General features: G+C 41.1%; 1 protein-coding gene across 1 annotated transcript in view; it reads left to right on the top strand.

The window, feature by feature from the left end:
* SPATA16 (spermatogenesis associated 16) overlaps positions 1–23,462 on the top strand; it is a 178,305-nt gene that overhangs the window by 44,313 nt on the left and 110,530 nt on the right. The window contains exon 3 of the mRNA XM_026705681.2: positions 14,831–14,920. Within this exon, the coding sequence (XP_026561466.1) occupies positions 14,831–14,920 (90 nt within the window). The remainder of the gene's footprint in view (positions 1–14,830; positions 14,921–23,462) is intronic.

The raw sequence follows: 23,462 nt of genomic DNA, 5'->3' as shown, positions 1-23,462 counted from the left end.
CTGTAGTACTGCATTCTAACCACTGCACTACCCCAGCTCTTGATGCATTTGTGGCAGAATAAATGGGGACTCCAACTTCATCCCTTGCCTAAGACTTCAGAAGGACCAATCCAAGCACGTAGGTAGGCCAGAATATGTAGCATTCTCACTCAGACTCAGAATGACAATGATGGCATTCCAGAAAACCTCCACTCCAACAAATAACTCTGAGACAGATATCCTCTCCAAGGTTCTTTTTATTAGAGTAGTAAACTGGCACATCTGGGAAATCCTGAATCTGAAAGTTCCAGGTTTCCTTGCAATAAGTACAAATTTACAAATCCACTCCCTGCACCTATCATTACATCACATGCCCCAGTCCCCATCTGTCCCAAGTTGAGATGTCCTCTCAACCAGGTGCAGAAATAACATGACCTTGACTTAGAAGAAAAATGCTATTATGTCTATCCACATACACTCCAAGAAATTTCCCCCTCTCATTTTCCCAGGTTCAAGAATGTGGCAGTGTGGAAGCATCTGGTGCTAATATGGCTTCCAAAGCTGACAGACAATTTCAGAGGTCCATGTTTTCATTACTCAGCCAATTATTATTTTTTAATTGTTGCATATATACAATATATGCAATATGCTATTTTGTGGGCAAAATAAAGGCCAAAATATTATCAAACAGGTTGATGTGATTGGGTCTAAAGTGTCCATACTTTATAGACTCAAGTATCTTTTGTGACTTTTTTTGCTGTGGTCATTAAATGAATCAAGTACAGTTGTTAAGTGAGTCTGGCTTCTTCCATTGCTCATCAGGAATAGGATGGCCACAAATAGTGATCACGTGACCCTACAACTGTCAATCTCTCCAACCATCATAAATTCATGCCAGTTTGCCAAATGCCTCATATTGATCACATGACTGCAGAGATGCTGCCATGGTTATAAGCTTAAGGACCAGTCACAAGTCACCTTTTTTAGTGCAGTTGTACAAACAGTTGCTAAACAAATGGTCATAAGTCAAAGACTACCTGTATTTAATGTAGCTATTTATTAAGCTTCTCTACCACTATAACTGAATCAATATCCATTGGTTTATGTCAAAAGATACATATTAGACATTGAAAAATCAATAGCAAGATTAACGATAAAAAATAACCCTACATAATACAAATATAGCAAATATGGTCCACACAATGGCTAGATTATTTAAGAAAACCACATGCTGTTAGCTTCCATTGGAACCTATAGAAACTTCAACAATAAACTACTTTACTCAGTTTGTTGAGAAAGAATGTATTTATTATAATCCGTTTCTTCCAACCCAGCAACAATTGGTGAATCCGAATTAAGCCAGTGCTGAGAGCATCTGCCTCTCAGCGCTTTTTATTACCCAGTCCCACCCCTTTCTACTAACTAACATCCATCCTCCCTATTAATCCCGCTCACCTCCACACCGCAATGCTAAATGCAGCTAACCTGCGGAGGCTAATCACACCCACCACATTCCATCCCACATATCCGATTACTTCCCCTCTCAGTCCGTTTCATATTCATCTATTGTGCAAACACACAGCAAAATCAAGACGAAGCTCTGATCGGCTTAAAATAATAAAAAAAAGAAACCCTGATAGCTATTCTTCATCAGCTGTTTTGTTCCGTTGAGCTGTGCCGAGCCACTCTGTAGAGGAGCGGCAAAAAAAAACCCACACCCGTTCCTGTCAGGTGGTTGTGCCCATAATGGGATGTCAGTTCCACAGACATTTAGCAGGTTCGGCAACAACAGGAGCAGCAGACCCCATCTTTTCGAGGTTAACGTGTCAGGCTTCCCATCACAGAACTGGTCGGCAGGACCTTTGAAGCTTGACAAATGCCTTCTGGAAATTATCAGGTTTCCCTAATTTACAGACTGCCCAAGCATGACGGTGCTGCCTTTGTCTTTGGAGGCATGGGGTTTCAAGGAGTATGGGTCAATATGGATCAAGACTGTTTGTGAACCCCCTCTCACTTAATTGTCAGTAAGTCAATGAAAATATGAAGCAATGAAAACTGACGCCATTGTGAAATTCAGTCCTTTATTTGCTTACCCCTCGTGAACAGAATCTTGCCAAACTACAGCTATAACCTTCTAACTATTGGATATATGAGGGGTCCTTAGTGCCCTCTGAGCTTGGATGTTTTCTTGCAGATATTTCATTACCCAAACTAGGAAAGATCATCAGTGGTAGTGATGACGTGCTAGTGACACTAGCACTAATGATGTTTCCTTGTTTGGGTAATGAAACATCTGCAAGAAAACAACCAAGTTCAGAGAGCACAAAGAACCTTTCATTTCAACCTTGAGCTACAAATATTCTTCTTTATTGGTTTCATACCTTTTGCTGTGGATAAGTACACCTTCCATCTGCAGCTCGATCTGTTTTCAGTCCAACAAATAGATAACACACATCAATGCATGTCACTTAAATCTTCCATGGAAAAAGAAGAGTCATAAATCAAGGGGAAAAAAACACCAGAAACTGTATCTTCTGTAAACCAATTATAACAAGCATCCAAGAATGTAAATCAGTATGCAATAAATTCTGCAAAGGATATTTCTCTGCACATGGATTTTCCTTCCTGAAGAGAGCAGGAAAATGCTAATTTTAATAAACAGAATTGTGTTTTATACACAAAGGTATTATTAGAATGATTTATACTGATAAACATCACAATCTACCATGAAAAACATAAATCTAGGCTAGTCAGCCTCTCTGATTTGGGATGGCAATAAGGTTGTTGATCACTTTTACACTAAACCCTGTTTGCCCACAGTGAGGTTATGACAGGAGACAACATCAGAGACTCAGCTAATGGATAGATTCTTCATTAGAGAGAAAGCAACCATATTTTAGGCCAAGGATCAAAATAATCTACACTTTACTGCACAACAAGACAAACTTTATATCTTCAAAATTCTGTAACTTATGCAGTAAGACTGATTGCCTTCTAAAATTCATTGCTTGCAGATCTAATAAATCCAACCAGATCCAAAACAACAGATTCCATGGTGATTCATAATGTTCTAAATTAAAACTCCCTGAACATGATCCAAACTGAGTTCAATGTATTTATTCCATTATACTCACACATGAGTTGAGCAAAGAATAACCAAAGATCGATCTATCTATCTATCTATCTATCTATCTATCTATCTATCTATCTATCTATCTATCTATACATACATACATACATACATACATACATACATACATACATTCTATATATGTATGGTATTCAGCTTTGTTCGGGTATTTTCCCACATCATTATAGTTGTGCTTTTAAAGTTGTAGCAATGTTTCGGCTGCCATCATCAGCCTTCTGTATTGTGTTCATCTGTGTGTCAGGCTTTCACAGCCGCTTCATAGCCTGACACACAGACAAACCCAATACACATGCCTGATGATGGCAGATGAGATTCTGCCGAAACATCACTACAACTTTAAAAGCACAACTATAATGACGTGGGAAAATACCTGAACAAAGCTGAATACCATACATATAAATACCCACAAAAACTGAAGAATATATATATATATATGCATGCAAGTCTTGGAGTGTTTGGGTCTTTTCCCGTGTAAGATTGAGAGTATCTTGGTGACATTTCGAAGAGGTCCCACTTGCCATCTTCAGGCTGGTGCTTTTGGCTTTGTTCTTGTGCGAGCAAAGCATGATCGGAACTGCCGTCTCTCTATAAATACTGGTGGGGAGGTGTGGTGTGCTGGCTCTGTTGTAAGTGGGCTGGTTGGCTGTGTTGTTATTTCAACAAGAGAATAATCAGGGAAGCCATCAAAATAGAGAAACACCCCCATAGCATGAATAAATGGGATGATATCTCTCGCCTACCAGACATCTGGAAAATATCCCTTATCAACAAACGAGTCCCAGCCACGAAAACCAACACCGGACCCAAAACAACACATGACACCACCACCAATCTCCCTCACCAGACTCAAACCCAAACCCATCCCATAGACGAAAGGCAACCACTATCCAGAAACCAGACCACAGCTGCATCACCAGCTGCCACACACCCCGACCCCCAAACTAAGCAAACTGACACATGCCATGAACACACAGCCAGACCTCAAACTCGGAGCCAAACCAAAACTCGGAACATTAAATCATAGCCATCCTCTCAGGACATTACATCATGGAACTCAAGAGGTTCCACCACAATATTGCTTTATGTCCCCAAAGTTTTGATAGTTACACTTGTCCCAAAAGAAGAGGCTGATCCATTACAAATCAAGAACTATAGACCTATTTCCTTACTAAATGCAGATTATAAAATTTTTGCTTCAATATTGGCAGAAAGACTTAAAAACTACTTAAGCAATTTTATCCATCCTGATCAAAATGGATTTCTGCCAAAGAGACAAATTAAAGACAATATGAGAGTAATCTTGGACACTTTGGAATACCATGAGGCACACCCTGAAAAACAAATGGCTTTAATATTTCTAGATGCACAGAGGCATTTGATAATGTGAATTGGTGATTCATGTTATTACAGCTGGAACAGATGGGCTTTGCTAAAAAATATATGCCTTTGCTAAAAATATGCCTTTGCTAAAAAATATATGCCTTGGTTTTTCAGGTCAATTTTATCTTTGTGGTTTCTTAGGATGGCTACTATTTTTCTGTCTGTTTTGAAGGCAGTCCTGATGTGATGCCTGTATAGTATCTTACTGATTTTGTCTGTAGTACCTCTTATGTAGGGCAGGACAGTTGTTCCATAGGTCTGTTCATCTTCTAGGTCTCCATTAGTGTGTTTTTGTGGATCAAGCCAGTGATGTTGCTTTTGTGGAAGCCGTTGGCTGTCAGTAATTTAGTCAAGGTGCATAGTTCAGTCTTTATGTGTGTCTTGTCTGCCAGGCGTTTGGTTCTGGCAATTAGTGTTTTGGCCATGGAGTTTATCTGTGCTGGGTGGTGGTGGGATTGGGCATTGAGGTAGCAGTTGGTATGTGTTTTCTTCTGGTATATGGTGTGTCCTAGTGTGCCATCTGTTTTTTTGTACATCTAGGAATGGTAGTTGTTTGTTTGTTTCTATTTCCACGGTGAACTTGATTTTGGGCTGTGTGCTGTTTAGGTGTGTTAGAAAATTTTTTAGGTTTTCTTTTCCATGGGGCCAAATCACAAATGTGTCATCGATGTATCTTAACCATAGTTTGGGTTTGTGGATGGCATTGGCCAGGGCTCTGGATTTGAATTCTTCCATGAACAGGTTTGCAATGATGGGTGACAGTGGTGATCCCATAGGGGCTCCTTCAATTTGCTGTATCTTTGTCCTTTGTATATGAAATATGTGTTGGTTAAGCAGTGTTCTGTTAGTTCCATGAGGTGTTTGGGTGGTTGGTATTTATTTTTGATGATTTTGAGAGTTTCTTTTATCGGGACTTGAATGAATAGTGAAACCACATTCGAACTTACAAGTAGATCTTCTTGTTCCACGTGTAGATCTGGGACCTACCAGAGCCTTCGTTTCCAGCTTCCAGTGGGCCTCCAGAGCCTGGGGGAGGTTGTTTTCATCCTCCCAAGGCTCTGCGGGGGCGAAAACAGCCTCCCCTGGCCTCTGGAGGCCCAGCAAACACCGGAAACAGGCCCATTTTGCAACTTCCAGTTTTTCCAGGAAGACCATCTTTCACCCTCCCAAGGATCCAGAGGCCTTCCCCGGGCCTCTGGGAGGGTGAAAACAGCTCCCTCAACCTCTGGAGGCCCTCCCGAAGCCAAAAACAGGGCCATTTCTTGACTTCCAGAAGGCCCATTTTCCCCTCATCCAGAGCCTCTGTGAGGATCTTGCACTTACCACTATCGAAAATGGACCACATGGAGACTCCTGGGAGGGGAGGGGTGGAAGGGGCAGGGCCAGCCAGTCGGTTGAAATACCGGTTCAGCGAACCAGCTGTCACTCTAACATCAGACTCTGGAAAGACTGCAGAGAAGAGCAACAAGAATGATTAGGGAACTGGAGGCTAAAACATAGAAAGAATGGGTTACAGGAATTATATCTTCTAGTCTAATAAAAAGAAGCACTAGGAGACATGATAGCAGTGTTTCAATATTTGAGGACTCCCACAAAGATGAGGGGGTCAACCTATTTTCCAAATCACCTAAAGGCAACATGAGAAACAATGGATGGAAACTAATCAAGGAGAGACGCAATCTAGAACTAAGATGAAATTTCTTAAAAGTGAGAGCAATCAAACAATGGAGCAGCTTGCCTTCAGAAGTTGTGAAGGCTCCATCACTGGGGACAACCATTTATCTGAAATGGTATAGGGTCTCCTACTTGAGCAGGTTGTAGGACTAGAAGACCTCCAAAGTCCTTCCCTACATCCTATTCTACTTTTTACGTCTGATTCTACCTATCTACCTACCAACATACATACATATATACATACATACATACATTATATATATGTATAATACTTCTTCTTCTTCAAACATTATTTGGCTATATGGCTGACCAAATGATTTACTGATAAAGGATAGTGTTTAGCTTCAGAGAAAATAAAAAATAATTGAAAATCCATTTCATATGGTAGAACTATTCAAGAGAGACAAGAAGAAAACAATGTGGAAAGACAGGCCAAATAATTGCATTTGGAGTTTGATTTGCATAGTTTTCTTAACTCAGATGTATGTGTGTGCATAAAGTAATAACAAATATGTGATACAGAGAAAAATGAATTATGGCTGTCACTGGAAGCTTGTAATGTTATTTATTAGCATTTCGTTCCACAAAAATACCAAAACATTGTTCTTCTTGTTTGGTGGTGTTTTTAGAATGTTTGTAGGAGATGTTTTAAAATGTATGATATTCATCTATCACCTTTCAGTTACAAGTTTTCCATGTGATAGTAATTGCTACATAAAATTAGACAATGTTTGCTACATTCTGAAAAACTTTGGGCGAACAAAAATATTAAAAGCTGCTGTGCATTAAGTCAGTTAGTCCTCCTTGTATGGTTGATGGAGACTCAACAAATCTCCAGGATTTCAAGCAGTTTTCTTCAGATGTGCAGAATGGGAATGGCCTATTAAGCAAAGAGAATGAACAACTTATTTAAGCAACATACCCTAGAGTTGACTGCCGCTGCACCACAGCTGGTTTCATGGCATCTCTATCTTTTCCCTTGGATGCCTATCTGCCTTACGAACAAAACTGGTCCCTCAAACTATTTCTGTTGCTTCAAGTTATAATCGTGGATGCTGTCACAATATTCAAGTTGAACTCAATCCTTTCCATTTGCATGTAGTTCTTGGAGAAGAGGAATAACTGTCTTCATGATGAGAAGCATACAGGTTAGTCTCAGTGCTTGCTTAGTACCAGTGGAGCTATCTATGACCTTGAAGTTAGGCTCTTTGCAATATTTTGCGGCCACATGTCCATATTTTATGATAGTTTTGCCACAAAGCAGCATTTACTTCTGTTTTTTCCTAATAATTTTTCACTTAACAACTGTGACATTCACTTTACAAAAGGTGCTTTTTCAGGAGGAAACTGGACTTTTTTGCTTTTTCTTTGAAGATGTTTCACTTCTCATCCAAGAAGCTTCTTCAGCTCTGACTGGATGGTGGAGAGTAGAAGGATTTGTATATTGCTTGCAGACAGCTGGTCATTTTCATCCTTTTAGAGAATGGTTGAGGCCACTAGGAGATTTATCTGTGTCCTCAGGGTCATCCATGTAGTGCAAATGGATGTAGAGTCTTCTTGGCTGCGGGATGTTTTCTGCCCTGTGTCCTTTCTCTGTTGAAGACAGGCGCAGGCTCTTGGGAATGAGTCTGTGTTGTTTGCAGCTCAAACTGAAGTGCAAATGGTTCTTATAATCAGCAATTTTTCTGAAAATCTGTTCATACTCCAATACCATTTGAAGGATGTTCATCCCAAGTTGCATAGCTAAAAGTCTGCAGGGATTCTCAGTCATCCAGCTCATGGTTGTCCCAAAGGTGTTTTTTCAGGAAACAACTGGATTTTCTTGCTTTTTCTTTCAAGACATTTTGTTTCTCATCCAAGAAGCTTCTTTAGTTCTATCTGGATGGTGGGGAATAGAAGGACAGAAAAAGCAAGAAAGTCCAGTTGCCTCCTGAAAAAGGTTTGGGACAACAATGATCTAGATGACTGAGAATCTCTGCAGACTTTATGAGTTTATTGTTCACCAATGACAATTGAAAAAAAGGGTCATAATTTGCATGACTTTGTGCAACCATCACAACTTAAAACCATGATGGGCAGGTTCCAGAGGTTCAGCAGGTTCTGACCAGTTCTAGAGAACTGGTAATGGAAATTTTGAGTAGTTTGGAGAACTGGCAAATGCCACCTCTGACTGGTTCTGCCCCCATCTATTCTCTGCCTCCGGAGTCCCAGCTGATCGCCCTGCACAGCAGAACTGAGCTGCAAAGCAGGTTAGTGGGGTGGGGAGGGAATGGGAATTTGCAGTAACCTTTCCCCAGGAGTGGGGAGGGAATGGAGATTTTACAGTATCCTTCCCCTGCCATGCCCACAAGCCATGCCCACAGAACCAGTAGTAAAATTTTTGAATCTTACCACTGGCAGGTTCTATTATGGTCGTAAGTCAAGGACTACTTGTAACATGCATTTATTGTACCTTGGACTGGACCTACAAATTCAACTATATTGATATCAAGTTGAAACATTTTCACAGCCATATATCAAAGGCATAAGTTATTCACCTCATATTCTTATATTGAGCCTTTATCCAGGTGGCATATATGATTATGGAATCAAAATTGTACAAGCATATAACAGAGGAAAAGAGAATAAGAGTTAAGGACGCATTCAGACAATCCATATCTGGTTAATTTTAAAAAGATAGGGACGATCTTTTATCACGTGAGATTGTTGATCCCTGTAGCGTTCTTGAGTATTAAAAAAAAGTATTTCGAGACCCTAACTGTAGATACTAAGGTTTCACTAGGATCTTCTACCTGTTGATTAAATCCTTTTAAAATGAATGAACAGAAGTAAACCATTTAGAAAAATTGTTTATCTTGCAAAATGAGCACTGGGTCAAAATTTCTCAATTCTCTGCTGTCCCATTTGGTTTCATTACAGAGAGAAATATTTTGATACATGGCATAGTTCCTGTTTAAATATTATCGTACTGTCAGCATATAACCACAATTTTTGTGAGAGCTCAAAATACTTTGGACTGATACTATCCCCAGATGCATTTAGAGAAAGGAAAAATTATAACTATAGGCTAGTGGAGGATTTAGGGTTTGTTTGTTTTTTTAAATTGTTTAGCCAGCATTCCTTAAGTTCTCATCAAAAGGGGCCTACTCTAATTTTAGAGTTAATCTCCTGCCCCAAAGGTTTTATAGCCTATTTAAAATATACTGTCATGTTTTAAAGAATCCCTTGCCAATTTTCCCTCTCAAATGATTTGGAGAGAATGATCAACTCTTCAATTTTTGCTTAGATTCACATGCTACCAACATAATCTCTTGCTAAAATGGAGGAAAAAATGTACATGAATTGTCATGTAAGCCACGGGTCCCCATCCCCAACCCCCAGGCCACAACCTGGTACCGGGCCATGGCCCGACAGGAACCGAGCCATGCAATTCCGGGGAGGGGGGTGTTGGGTGAGTGTGCAAAACTCCATTTTTTGTGCAACTATCCTAGTTTTGGGCACTTAACAGTTTTTTGCAACATGTATTTTTTTTTTTAAAGGGACATGGTGGCTCAGTGGCTAAGACCCTGAGCTTGTTTATCAGAAAGGTCAGCAGTTCAGCAGTTCGAATCCCTAGCACCACATAATGGAGTGAGCTCCCATTACTTGTCCCAGCTTCTGCCAAACTAGCAGTTCAAAAGCATGTAAACATGCAAGTAGAAAAATAGAGACTATTTTGCTGGGATGGTAACAGCATTCCGTGCACCTTCAGTGTTTAGTCATGCCGCCCACGTGACCATGATGACGTCTTCAGACAGTGCTGACTCTTCAGCTTTGTAACAGTGATGAGCACCTCCCCCTAGAGCCGTAAATGACTAGCACATATGTGCAAGCGGAACCTTTACCTCTACCTTATTTGTTCTAAAACATTCACATCCTGGACATTTCCCACACAATCAGAGGGGACCTCCCATCTGCTCTTGGTAATGCCTAGCATTTTCATGTTTTCTTTACATCACATTTGCTTTGATGTTGCTTTAAGTTCTCCAGCCACTACTTTTCTATTCTATACAATGTTGCATGTTACTTGCAATCTGGATTAACCAAGTATTACCTTTTTATGAAGCATGAGAATAGAAGTAGGAAGGCCCAATCACTAGCATCAAAGCACTTTAGTCTGAAACTTGTTAAGTTAAAGGCTATAATATAACATGGATTCTCATCCCTTCAGATTGTGGATCTAATACTCCACTTTTTAGTGTTGGAAGGAAAATTCATCTAGTTCAGTTCCAAGCAGGGGCTGGGAGGGAAACGCTGGCTGATTGGAAAGAAAGGTTTATTAATGAATGAAGCAGAACCACCAACCACAAAATGAAGCAGAACCACCAACCACATGTGATTCTGGGCAGCTGACAAAATGGAGTTGATAGTGGGTGGGTTTTTATACCTTCTTTGGGCTTTGTATTTGAGCTTCCTGTTCCTGTGCAAGAACATGTCTTTTAATATCCTACTGGCTGTTGTCAGATTCCTATGGGGGTCATTGCTGGCTCTATAGACAAATGGGGAAATGCAAATCCTAAGTGCTTGTCTGAGGTAATTTTGTCAATCTTTATCTTAATTGTGTTGCTTGTTGTTTCTTTCTGCCTGAGCCAGTCTTTCTGAATGGATTTCCAAATCTGCATTTCTAAAAGCTGGCCTCCTCTGTTTCTGCTTGGGAAGGGAAACTGGGGCTAGTTTCTGCCTCCCCTTAAGAACATGTTTCTCCATTTCTCCCTTTGGGGAAATATAATATTCTGCTTCTTTTAATATTCCCTAAAATATTTCATTCTTCTAGGAGGGGAGGCTTCCCACATCAGTAACCTGATGAAACCCTTTTCCCCCCTCTGAGTTTCTTTTATTTATTTTTTGCTCAGATTAAGCCAAGCCTCCATTGTAGTTTGTTAACCAGTTTAAGCCAAAGTCTGCTTTGTGAATAATTATCTTAAGTTACTGGATTCTATAAAGGGGCAAAATAACATTTAGAAGAATACCTTAGTGAGAGATCATAGATAGACCAGACCTAGTTAGTCCAATCTCTCTCAAAATACAATTATGAAAGTAAAGGAGGCAAATAAATCTTTGTTGGCATGGAAGGTCCATGAAATTTACTACATTAAGTAAGAGATTAAATGGATTAAATCTACACATTAAGTATGGGGGGTTAAATTATTCCATACTGAAAAGTCAGCTAGGTTTGCAATTGAACCTTACTTAACACTGTGTGTGTATATCTCTGTGTGTATATGCATCCCTTTGTTGACAGTGTTAAATCTTGATGATTGCCGGGACTGGACAAGTCACTGGGCTGGAAGGATTTCAATGTCAGATACATTTGCAAAACATTTGCTTTGCTTTTAAAAAGACTGACCCTATCTAACATAAACCAGCCTCTTACATTTGTTTTTCCAGAATAAACCCATGAACATTAAATGGCAATATCAAGGAAGGTGAATTAAGCTTTGTACTTTGCACACCAAAGCTCTTTCTCTCTTGTTTGTCCTCTGCATTAAAGCTGCTCCTTCCCTTGCACATATCTTGTAAGCAAAATTGTAGGCTATTGGTTGTCACAGGGCCTCTTGAGACAGTGCTGTCAAGGTTTAAGCGTGGTCAAGGCACTCCTTGAACGATCATCTCGATAAGCCCTAAAACTCTCAAATGAACAAAAGTAGCTTACAGATCTCAGCTCTGAAGTGTCAGGTCTGTCGTATTCTTCCAGGAAACAAAAGGAAAGGAGGTTAAGAGCTGCAGAACAGATCCTCTTGAGGTAATAAAAGAATAATTTTGAAAAAGAAAAAAAAAACCTCTTGAAAGCCAATTTGTTGACATTATCATTGGGTCATGAGTCTTTATGTGTTTACCTCTATCAGAAAATAGAGGCTTTGACAATAGAAAATGTGTGGTTAAGTACTAGTGCTATTGGTTACCAATGGTTGAGCCAATAATCTGGTAGGGGGGAAAATCAATAAAGCTATTATCAACTGTTTATAACAGCTCTTGGAAAAACAATAATCACCTTTAAAATCTTTTGCGAAAGGCCCAGCGATCAGCAAGTTTGTTAACCTGTCTCTACGCAAGTTTATTGTAAAAATGATACGCACATACGCACACAAATTGGACTTGGTGAGACTGCGGTAGCTGAAGTTTGATTTTTAACAAAGAGCTTGTTTGTTATTGGGAGAGTCCTGTGACCCAGGGCGAAGGAGAATTGTCTGGGATTTGCAGGAAAGGGGAGAGGAGGAAGAATGAGTATAAGTTTGCCTGTGTAAATTTGCTATAAGGACTATAAGGATTCTCTTGTATCAAATTCAGAATTGTTAGATCATGTTTTACATTAATTTTTTTTATGTCAGGTAGGCCTTGACTTATGGCTGCAGTTGAGACCAGAATTTCTGTTGCTTGCTTAAGCAAGATGGTTTGTTAAGTGAGTCACATGGCGAGCTTTTTGCCATGGTTAAGTGTATCACTGCAGTTGTTTAGTGAAACACATGGTCATTAAAAGCAAACCTACACATCCCCCATTGAGTTTGCTTGTTGGACGCTGGCTGGGAAGGTCACAAATAGGGACCACATGCGTTCCAAGATTGTGAAAGTGTCATAAATGCATGTCAGTTGTCAAGCACCCGAATGTTGATCATGTCATCGTGCTGCAATGTGAGTAACTGTAAGAACCAGTCATAAGTCACTTTTTAAAGTGCTACTTCAAACAGTTGCTAAACAGACACCATAAGTCAAGGACTACCTGTATTTAAAATGCATAGAGGTCAAGGATTGCTGGATGTCTAGTGCAAAACTTCATAGTCAGATGATTACTAGAGTAGTACCAGAAGAGTACTACACTCCTCTGTTCGCAACAGAATACCCTACACCACCAGACTTGAGATTCTAGGCTCAGACAACCTTGCTAAGATTGGGCTTAAGCATAGTACATAAAATCATAGTTATAATGTCTTACCAGTTAATGAATATTTCAGCTTTAACCACAACAACACAAGAGCACACAACAGATATAAACTTAATGGAAACCACTTCAAACTTGATTGCAGGAAGTACGATTTCAGCAACAGAGTGGTCAATTTCTGGAACTCACTATCTGATTCTGTTGTCACCTGCTCAAACCCCCACACCTTTTCCCTCAAACTAACCTCTATTGACCTCACCCCATTCCTAGAGGTCTGTAAGGGACATGCATAAGCGCACCATCGTGCCTACTGTCCCTGTCCTATAGTCCCCAATTATTAGTTCTTATTTCTTATGTTTAAACTTAAGTTTATTTTTATTTATATTATATTGTAAGCACTTGACAAAATAAATAAATAAAATAAATGATTCCTAGTGCTTGGGATCACGCAGACATCTAACAGCTACTTTCAAGCTAGTCTAGTGTAGCAATAGCACTTAGACTTATATACCGCTTCACAGTGCTTTTACAGCCCTCTCTAAATGGTTTACAGAGTCAGCATATTGTCAGCATATTGTCTGACCTCGGAAGGATGGAAGGCTGAGTCAACCTTGAGCCTGGTGAGATTTGAACGGCCCAATTGCAAGCAGCCAGCAGGCAGCTGATGTAGTCTGCAGTACTGCACACTAACCACTGCACTACCACTTTTCTCCCTAGTCCTTAAGCATTATCTTCCAGGATTATTCTGTTTGGACCATCAGGAGCATTTACATTTTCAAATGGAGCTCTCTCCCTGTTACCTACCAGGTTTCCCAACTCACTTGAAAAGCACAATTAGCCCAATAATGGGTAACAACCCCTTGTGGCTATACAGAACAGGTTACAATTCTTGAGTGGCTGCATGGTGCAATAGTATCACTATCACCGTATATAGAAATTCTCAGTCATCCAGGTCATGGTTGATGCTTTTTGAAGAGGCCACTGGACTTTCTGGTTTTGGTTTGAAGACATTTCACTTCTCATCCAAGAAGCTTCTTCGGCTCCAGCTCAATGGTGGGGAATGAAAGGCTTTATACTCCTTGCAGGAGGCCAATCTTTTGTATTTTTTTTAGAGAGTCATTGAGGGCACTTGGAGATCTATCTGTGTCATCAGGGTCACCTGAGTGGTGCAAATGGATGTGAAACCTTCTTGGCATCAATGACAGAACTGTGTTATAGACTGGAGATAGATGGCAGAGTGGGAGGGATGCAACTTTATCGATGCTACACACTGTCACAATAGTTATAAGTCAAATCACCTAAGTGCCCAATCCAATTGTGTGACTTCTTTCTTTAGCAACAGTCATTAAACAAACGTGTCAGTCATAAATTGATCCTCAAGGTCTGTAAGCAAACTTATTGTCTGCAATGGACAGAAAAAAAAATGAGCAGAAAAAAAATCATAAGTTACAGTCACCTGATTACAGGATGCTGAAAATAACCGTAAATGCAGGCTGGTTGCTAAGCACAGAAAATATGACCATGTGACCACAGAAAGGCGATCATGGCATTGAAACTTCAAATCATGGGTCATATGTACCTTTAGTACTTATGTTGTAACGTTGAACCTGCTTAGTGACAAGTTGTAAGTCAAGGATGGTCTGTACTCTCCAGAGATAGATGTTAAATGGTTCTACCATATTATGTCACTTTAGATCTTTGACCTAAACATTTGTTTGCTGTTTTCGAAGGAGTGTCATTCTGAACCCTGCCTATTTTCGCAACCATCTTCGTCAAGCTGCTGTCTTCCGATGCTTAGAGCGATATTCTGAGGCTGCAAGGTAGGTTTGTATCCCTGATTCATGGGGCAGCTTCCCTCCCTCTTTTTTTTTTCCTCTTTTGCATTCTACAAAGGTTAGAGAAGACAGTAGAAACAGCCATTGCCTCATTGGGTCATACCCTCCAATGGGATTCAAAAAATTGTACTACTGGTTGTGTGGGTGTGGCTTGTTGGGCATGTCAGGGGAAGGATACTGCAAAATCCCATTCCCTCCCCACCCCACCAGCCTACTTTCCAGCTACGTTCTTCTGTGCAAGACAACAAAAGAAGACCCAGCCGAGGCAGAGAATAGTTGGGGGTGAGGCTAGTCAGAGGTGGTATTTGCCGGTTCTCTGAACTACTCAAAACTTCCATTACTGGTTCTCCAGAAGTGGTCAAAACCTGCTGAATACCACCTCTGCCTCCATCCCAACCTTCTGGTTTTCTCACTTTCCCCAATAATAGACCCTTTCAAATACCTTGGCCTCCGATTTCCATAACATAAGGAGAGTTGAAGTGGTAATTGGGAGTTCTCAGGCCAAGGATGGTATCTATTAACCACTTGGCTTCAAGTCTACCAAACTCTGGGCCAGCAGCCTATTAATTTGTAGAGAAGGACAAAAGGAAGAAACAACCAACTGAAACCCCCAAGGATTCAAAAATTATTTCTCCTCTCTCACTGGCCATGAGCAATCAGCAGCTTTGTATGGCTTTGTGCTTGCCCTCAATAAAGATTCTTATTTAGCTGAGCCCTACAGGGTGAGCCTTCTGCCAAGTCTAATCAAGCAATGGAGCTAAGGGTGAAGGGGAAGTGTCAAGAGATCTGTGCTAAGCTGCCAAGTTCCAGTCATGGAAGTCTGACATATAAACTGTCTGGTTTACAGTAGTCTACTGTATATACACACATGTCAAATAGAAAATGGAAACAGGAAAGTTTTAATTAACGTAGGAGTTTTATAACAAATCTCAGTTACAATTGCATTAAGTGCACCATTGGGAGACTTGAAAGAATGTGGAAGGCTGGTTCTCAACTTACCACCACAAGCGAGCCCAAAACTTCAGTTGTTAAGTGAGAAATGTGTTAAGTGAGTTTTGTCCCATTTTACAACATTTCTTACCATTGTTGTTAAGTGAATCACCACAGTTGTTAACTACGTAACACGGTTTTTAAGTAGATCTGGTTTCCCCATTCACTTTGCTTGTCAGATGGTGTCAAAAGGGGATCACATGACCCAAGAAACTGCCACTGTCATAAATGTGAATTAGTTGTCATGTAAATCACATGACCACGGAGATGCTACAATGGTCATACATGTAAAAAATGCTCATAAATCCCTTTTTTCAATGCCGTTGTAACTTCAAACGGTCACTAAATGAACTATTGCAAGTTGAGGACTACCTGTATAAACCCACAATAACAGCACCTTTGACCAGGTTGGGAATGTCTAGTTTATAGTAATAGCAATAGCGCTTAGACTTATATACCATTTCATAGTGCTTTACAGCCCTCTCTAAGCGGTTTACAGAGTCAGCCTATGGCCCCAAACAATCTGGGTCCCCATTTTTCCAAACTCGGAAGGATGGAAGGCTGAGTCAACCTGGAGCCAGTGAGAATCAAACTCTTGGCAGTGAGCAGTGAGCATTCTAACCACTGCGCCACTGCACCTCTTGTGTGTATATATACAGTAATCTACTTGGACTGCAAGGCGATCAAGCCAGTCAGTTCTAGAGGAGATCAACCCTGATTGCTCTTTAGAAGGCCAGATCCTGAAGATGAAACTCAAATACTTTGGCCACCTAACAAGAAGGAAGGACTCATTGGAGAAGAGCCTGATGCTGGGAACGGTTGAGGGCAATAAAAGAAGGGGACAGCAGAGAATGAGATGGCTGGATGGAGTCACTGAAGCACTAGGTATGAGCTCAAATGGACTTCGGAAGATGGTAGAGGTCAGGAAGGCCTGGAGGAATGTTGTCCATGCGGTCATGATAGGTCAGACATGATTTCGCCACTAACAACAACAACAACAACAACTGTAGACACAAGTCAAATTGGAAATGGAAACAGGAACCTTTTAATTAACCCAGGAGTTTTATATCAAACGTCAGTTATAGTTGTAATGAATGAATCATTGGGAGATTGAAAGAACAGGTCAAGGATAGATTGTCTTCTAGGAGAAAATCTATGCGGTCGCTAGGAGTCAAAAACAACATGATGGCCCATAATCTATTTGCAACATGGAAATGCTGGAAGAAGTCATGTGCCTTGCCAATTCTACATGGCTCTTCCAGATAGCATTCAGGAGGGTAAACAACATCATAGTGTTATCATGTAAGTCTGGCCCTTTTCTATGCACATCTTAATATTGCATATATGTTAAATGGCACCCAACTTCTGCTGTCATATTGCAGAGCTGCTTTTCTATTTCTGATTAAAGAAACAAAGAAAAATGTGCATTTATTGTTTTTTAAGGTTATGATGGGTCCCCATTTTTCCAAACTTGGAAGTGATCCATGATCCATGCTACTAAGCTCTCATTTTATTCTCCCCACAACAACTCTGGGAGGTTCCTCAAACTGACAGAGAGCAGGCCCAAATCTTTCAATGAATGTTCATATGTCCAAGGGCAGGTGTGAATCTAGCTCTCTACTGTCCTCATCCGCCACTTTAATCAGCTGGTAAAGAAATCAAGAAAATCCCACCGGTGCTTTGTTGCAAAGTGGGAATATATATTTCTTGAAACTGATTTCTTACATATTTTCTATTATATACGATGTTTTTTCATGGGAAAGAGAGGAATATACTTCTCAACTAATTAAAATGTTTTAGCTGGTGAATCTTCTGCCTGGTTATTAATGAATGAATCAATTACATTTAATGAAATGTGCATATTGTCAATCCCCGTTGTTCCTTCCAAGAAAAGCATCGTATTCCCAGCTCTCTGCTTCTCCATTCCCAAATGGTCTGTTTTTCTTTTGCATCGGACCTTCAACGCGAGGGATTTCAGCCTCCCTATGATATCAGGAGGAAAACATCAGAACTTCCACAAATATGCTCATGTTTTTCTCCTGCTGTTTGTGCCCCCATTTTCAGGTAAATAGACATAGAATTAGGTAGCATCTTAGAATAATAGACACAGTTGGAAGCAGGGTGGGATTCGAATGGTTTGGACCGGTTCTATAGAAGCAGTTGTTCTATACAACAGTGGCTGGGCCCGCCCCTCTCTGCCTGCCACTCCCCTCCCCACCCAGGCAGTCCTTATCGCGCATGTGCAACATCGTGCATACCCAACATCACTGACTGCGTTCGTCTCTGCCCAGTCACTTCTTAAGGTATTTCATTTTTTCCCCTCCCAATGATCAGGTGTTCCTACGATCAGCTGTGCCAAGGTTTCCCTCGCTGTCTTATTGCTTTGCCCAGGAGGTTCCCCTTGAGGCCCAGGATGGCAAAAACAATGAGGGGTGGGTGACCCCTCCCTCCATACTCCATTTTTTGCCTTCCTGGGTCCCAGGGAAGCCTTCTAGGGCATTTTTAAGACTAACCAAGTTTACTAAAACAAAAACGTTCCTCCTAATAAAGTTAGTTCATATTGAAGATGCCATCAGAGTCCACATCTCCTTCATTGTCCTAGGCTCGTGCTTTTCAAAACTGGACAGCTTTTATGATGTGTGGACTGGCTTAGACTGACACAATTCTTTGATTCCCATTTTCAGCTAGAGTCTTAGTGCCTGAGTTTACTCTTAAAAGGAGGCATTGCTTACTTAATACAGAAAAGCTAATGCTCCTTGTTAAAAAGGAAGGTCATATTTAACTTTTAAAAGATATTTTTTCATTTCTCCTACAGTGGTTTAGGCTTTCATGGCTGGCATCAATCAGGTACTGATGAGCTTTTGAGCTTCATTGTCTTGCTCTAGTTTTCTCAGGTCTTGAAGGCTGTTGTGGTTGGCATCTTCAGAGGTGGAATGAGCTGCTTTGCGGTGCATCTCTGAACAGCTCACAGGCACCAAAACAGGAACTGTCTGGCTCTTGTATTTGTACCTAGCAAGCTGATTTTAGTTCTTATTTCAAGAAAAGAGAGCAATCATAACATTGGTTTGGAAAGGAAAGCTATTCCTCAAAACCATTCTATTTGAAAACACTTGCATCTTTCTCAAGCTGTATTTCTGAGTTTTGCCAAATGTTTGCTAAAACATCTGTCGGCACAGATATCGAAAATCCTTAATATTAGCATGTTGATTTCTCCACAAAACAGTGCATCTTTGGACGTGTGTATAACCTCATAGATATATGTACACCGACTAATATCTCTTGCAGTGTTTCTCAAAGCTGGCCATTTTAAGGTATGTGGACTGTGGAATTCTGGGAAATGAAGTCTACGCATCCTAAAATTGCCAAGCTTGAGAAACACTGAACTTTTGGAACCTAGCTTAGATATTATCCTATTTGGGTTTTTTTTTTTTAGAAATCATAGAAACTCTACAAGTCAGAGGAAAAATGGGATACAGAATAGATGAACATACATAACTGCACACGCTGGTTTTCCAACGACAGTTAATGAAAATATAAAGAGACGGTTTCTGAAGGCTTAGAAACTACAAGAACAGCTAATGAAATTGTGGTGTGAGTGAAATAGAGTGTTAGGGAAACTTGTAAATAAACTGTAGTGAAGACTAATGCTAGACTTGTAGAAGAAATAACATGCTCATAAAAAGAGACCATTAAGGTTAATGTGGCAATGGTAAATCTTTAATGAGCTGACAGTGCTATCCTGAAATATCTGCCATTGAAATTAAGAATCAGGATCCGTTCTTAGATATACAAGTGAAGTTGCTTATAAATTGGTGGCTGCTCTTTCTTTCAAGCTACTCTTCCTCTCCTAGTGATATACATAAACAAATACAGGTAGTGCTCAGTTTATGACCACAACTGAGCCCAAAATTTCTGTGGCCATTGTGTGGAAGCACCATTTGCAAGGAAAAAGGAGATGAGTCTTGGATTCCAGGAGAACCATGTTGCTGTCTTCTTGCTGAAGACTAGAATCTGTACAGGTGGTTGTCCCAAAGGTGCTTTTTCAGGAGGCAACTGGACATTTTTGCTCCTCATCCAAGAAGCTTCTTCAGCTCTGACTGGATGGTGGGGAATTTATATTCCTTGCAGGCAGCTGGTCATTTGCATCCTTTATGAGGGTCGTTGAAGCATTTGGGAGGTTTATCTGTGTCCACAGGGTCACCTGAGTAGTGTTAATGGTTCCTATAGTCTGCAATCCCTCTGGAAATCCATTCATAGTCCCACGCAATTTGAAGGGTGTTCATCTCAAATTGCAAAACTAAAAGTCTGTAGAAATTCTCAGTCATCCAGGTCATGGTTGTCCCAAAGGTGCTTTTTCAAGGAGCAACTGGACTTTTTTGCTTATTTTCCCTTCCATTCCCCACCATCCAATCAGAGCTGCTTTTTCAAAAGGAAAATTCTGAACTGAACTGAAGAAGCTTCTTGGATGAGAAGTGAAATGTCTTCAAAGAAAAAGCAAGAAAGTCCAGTTGCCTCCTGAAAAAGCACCTTTGGAACAATCATGACCTGGATGACTAAGAATATCTACAGACTTGTACAGGTGGTTCTCAGCTTGGGACCACGATTGGTTCAACATTTCTGTTACTAAACAAGACAGTTGTTGAGTGAATTTTGCCTCCATTTTATGAGCTTTCTTGCCAAAGTTAAGTGAATCATTACAGGTGTTACATTAGTCACATGATTGTTGAGGGAATCTGGCTTCCCTATTGATTTGGCTTGTCAGAAGGTCGCAAAAGATGATCACATGACTCCAGACACTGCAACCATTATAAATTCATGCCTGTTGCCATGTGTCTGGATTTTGATCACATGACCATGGAGATGTTGCAAGGGTCATAAGTGTGAAAAATAGGTCACTAAATGAACTATTATAAGTCAAGGATGACCTGTGGTGGTGGTTAGCCGGCAGCAGGTGCAGATGGCTGAGGAGAGTGAGGACTCTGATGAGGGGCCAGGACCATCAGGGAGTGGACTGCTGCCTTCAGAGATTGTGGGGGCTGGCAGCAGTGATGAGGAGGTTCCTGAGGAGCTTGTGCCAAGTGCAAGTGAGCGCAGGATGATTCATAGAAGAGAACAGCTGGAGCAGCACAGGGGACTAGGGAGTAAGGATGCAATGTAATGGCTCCTCCCTCCGGGGAATATAAGCATGGTTTCAAAAGGGTTTTGCTCAGAGGAAAGAACAATTACAGCAACACAGGCAACTCGGGAGTAAGGCTGCAAGGTAATGGCCCCTCCCTCAGGATAAAAGCCAGGTTTGGAAAAGCATTCTTTGCAGACAGCAAAGAAGCTCTGAAGCTCAACTTGTAGACATCTTAGTTCGTGTTTAGAGAATCTTGTAAATTAGTTCTTATCTCTGGGTTTTTGGCATCATCGACAAACAACTTGGCAAGACTCTTTTTTGTCAGAGCTAATTAGTGGAAAGCAGCCTTCAGAACAGAATTCGTTATTAAACCTTAAATGGTGGGGGCTGCTACCTTTGTCCGTGTTTGCTCTTTGGGAACCCGGTTGGGTCAAAACACCTGTATATATTGTGATATATTGTATCACAATATAATCCAACCACTTTTCTTTTTCTTAAGACACACCTTTTGTGTTACAGAGTTGGTCCTAGCATCAGAGAAAATGAGATCATCATTTCATGTAAAATAGCTCAACAGGAAGAACTCAGCTGTGTTCAGCTTGCTAGTGTCAGATTCCAAAAACTAAGGAAGACAAATTGTAATTCTTGCAGGCAGATTTCTTTATTATTCCTCACCTGTAAACCTAAGCTTTCCAAAAAAAACTAGCCCCATAAAGCATATACTCTGGGAACTATTAGGGAGGAGCTGTTTTTTCTGTCTTTCTCTCACACAAAATATCCGGACTGAGTTCCCTCTTGCTCCAGATTTCATTCCATCACAGCTAGAGTGTGATTCCTAAACTGCTCTTTTGGAAATGCCATGTTCAATGTCAACCCCCAGGGAAATCAAGAGATTCAGGCAGTTCAAAGGAGTATAAAGATTTATTGCAAGCTTAAGCACTCTACAAGAATCTGAGCTACTAACAGTCAAGGGAAATTAGTGAGAGTTAAGAAAGGCATTCAAGGTAGACTAGATTTAGCCAGGGGTGGAATTCAAATTTTGTAACAACCAGTTCTGTGGGCGTGGCTAGGTGGGTGTGGCCATGTGACTGGGTGGGTGTGGCTTTTGGGGGGACAGCACCCCCACACACACTTTGGGTCTTCTGAGCCTCAGGGAACCTCCTGGGGGGGATTTTTGCTCCTAGAAGGCTTCCTTGGGGCTCAGGAAGGAAAAAACGGAGCATGAAGGAGTACAGCACCCCCTGTGCTCCATTTTGGGGCCTCCTGTGCCTCAGGGGATCCTCCTAGATCTTTGCTCCCAGGAAGCTTCCCTGGGGCCCAGAAAGGGCAAAATGGAGGGGTTGGGGTTGCTGCACGCCCCCCCCTCTTCAATTTTTGCCTTCCTGGGCCTCAGGGAAGCCTCCTGGGTGAAGCAGTAAGTAAGCGAGGGGAATCCCAGCATAGCTGATCATAGGAACAGCTGATCGTTGGGAAGGAAAAAGAAAAAAGAAATACCTTAAGGAGTGACTGGGCGGGGAAGAACTCAGTCAGAGATGTCTGGCATGCGCGCAATGTTGTGCATGCACGATAAAGACTGACTGGGAGGGGAGGGGAGGGTGGAGAGAGCAGGGCCAGCCAGGAGCATAATTTGCCGGTTCTCCAAACTGCGCAGAATCATAACAATCGGTTCTATAGAACCGGTTCAAACTGGTAGAATCCCACCCCTGGAGTTAGCTCTCTTGTGGGCATGCAGGGACTTATGACTGGTGATGCACTTGACCCTTCTTTAGGGTTCAGCCTGGTCATTGCCTATATTTAGCTAGCAATAACCAATCCAGGAAGGTTTCCCAAAGGGACCAGTTGTACTTTAGTTTAGGAAACAATCTACCACTGCAAAAGAAGAGATACTCACTCCACCAGATATTCTGCTTGGAAATATGAATTCCTCGTTTATGAAAATAATAATAGAAAGACAGCAGAACAGAGTGCCATAGTAACACCCTGGGATGGCATTAGCAAAGGTCTCAATTTGATTTAATCATTCAGCTGTTCTGAGTATTTAACCTTGAGGGGCAGGGAGGGAATCTATAGCAAGCCTGAATTAGTTCATGTTTCAGAGAGTGACTTTAAGGCATTTATCGTAATGTTCATTGCCCATCAATTGCTGCAGAATAATGCTGGATCCATCCATCCAGGGACAGATCCAGGTATATTCTGAGCTATGCTTGTGAAGACCTGATGTCGGGCTTCAACAACGCTGCCGACGGAATGAAGCCTGACACGTCACTATGGTTGGGGGAGATCCACCTACCTTGAAGGTCCCAAGTCGATATCAATGGCAGCTGATGAAGCCAGGCACAACCGCCTCTCCCCACTTCAGTGCGACTGGCTGGGAAAATGCCTTATCAGCTGTTCGGTGTTTTGCAAAGCTCTAAGCAC

Source organism: Pseudonaja textilis, chromosome 4, assembly GCF_049901715.1.
Source record: "Pseudonaja textilis isolate UNSWEBS1 chromosome 4, rPseTex1.2, whole genome shotgun sequence".
In the NCBI taxonomy this organism is placed as follows: Eukaryota; Metazoa; Chordata; class Lepidosauria; order Squamata; family Elapidae; genus Pseudonaja; species Pseudonaja textilis.
This window is presented reverse-complemented; position numbering and strand designations above follow the sequence as displayed.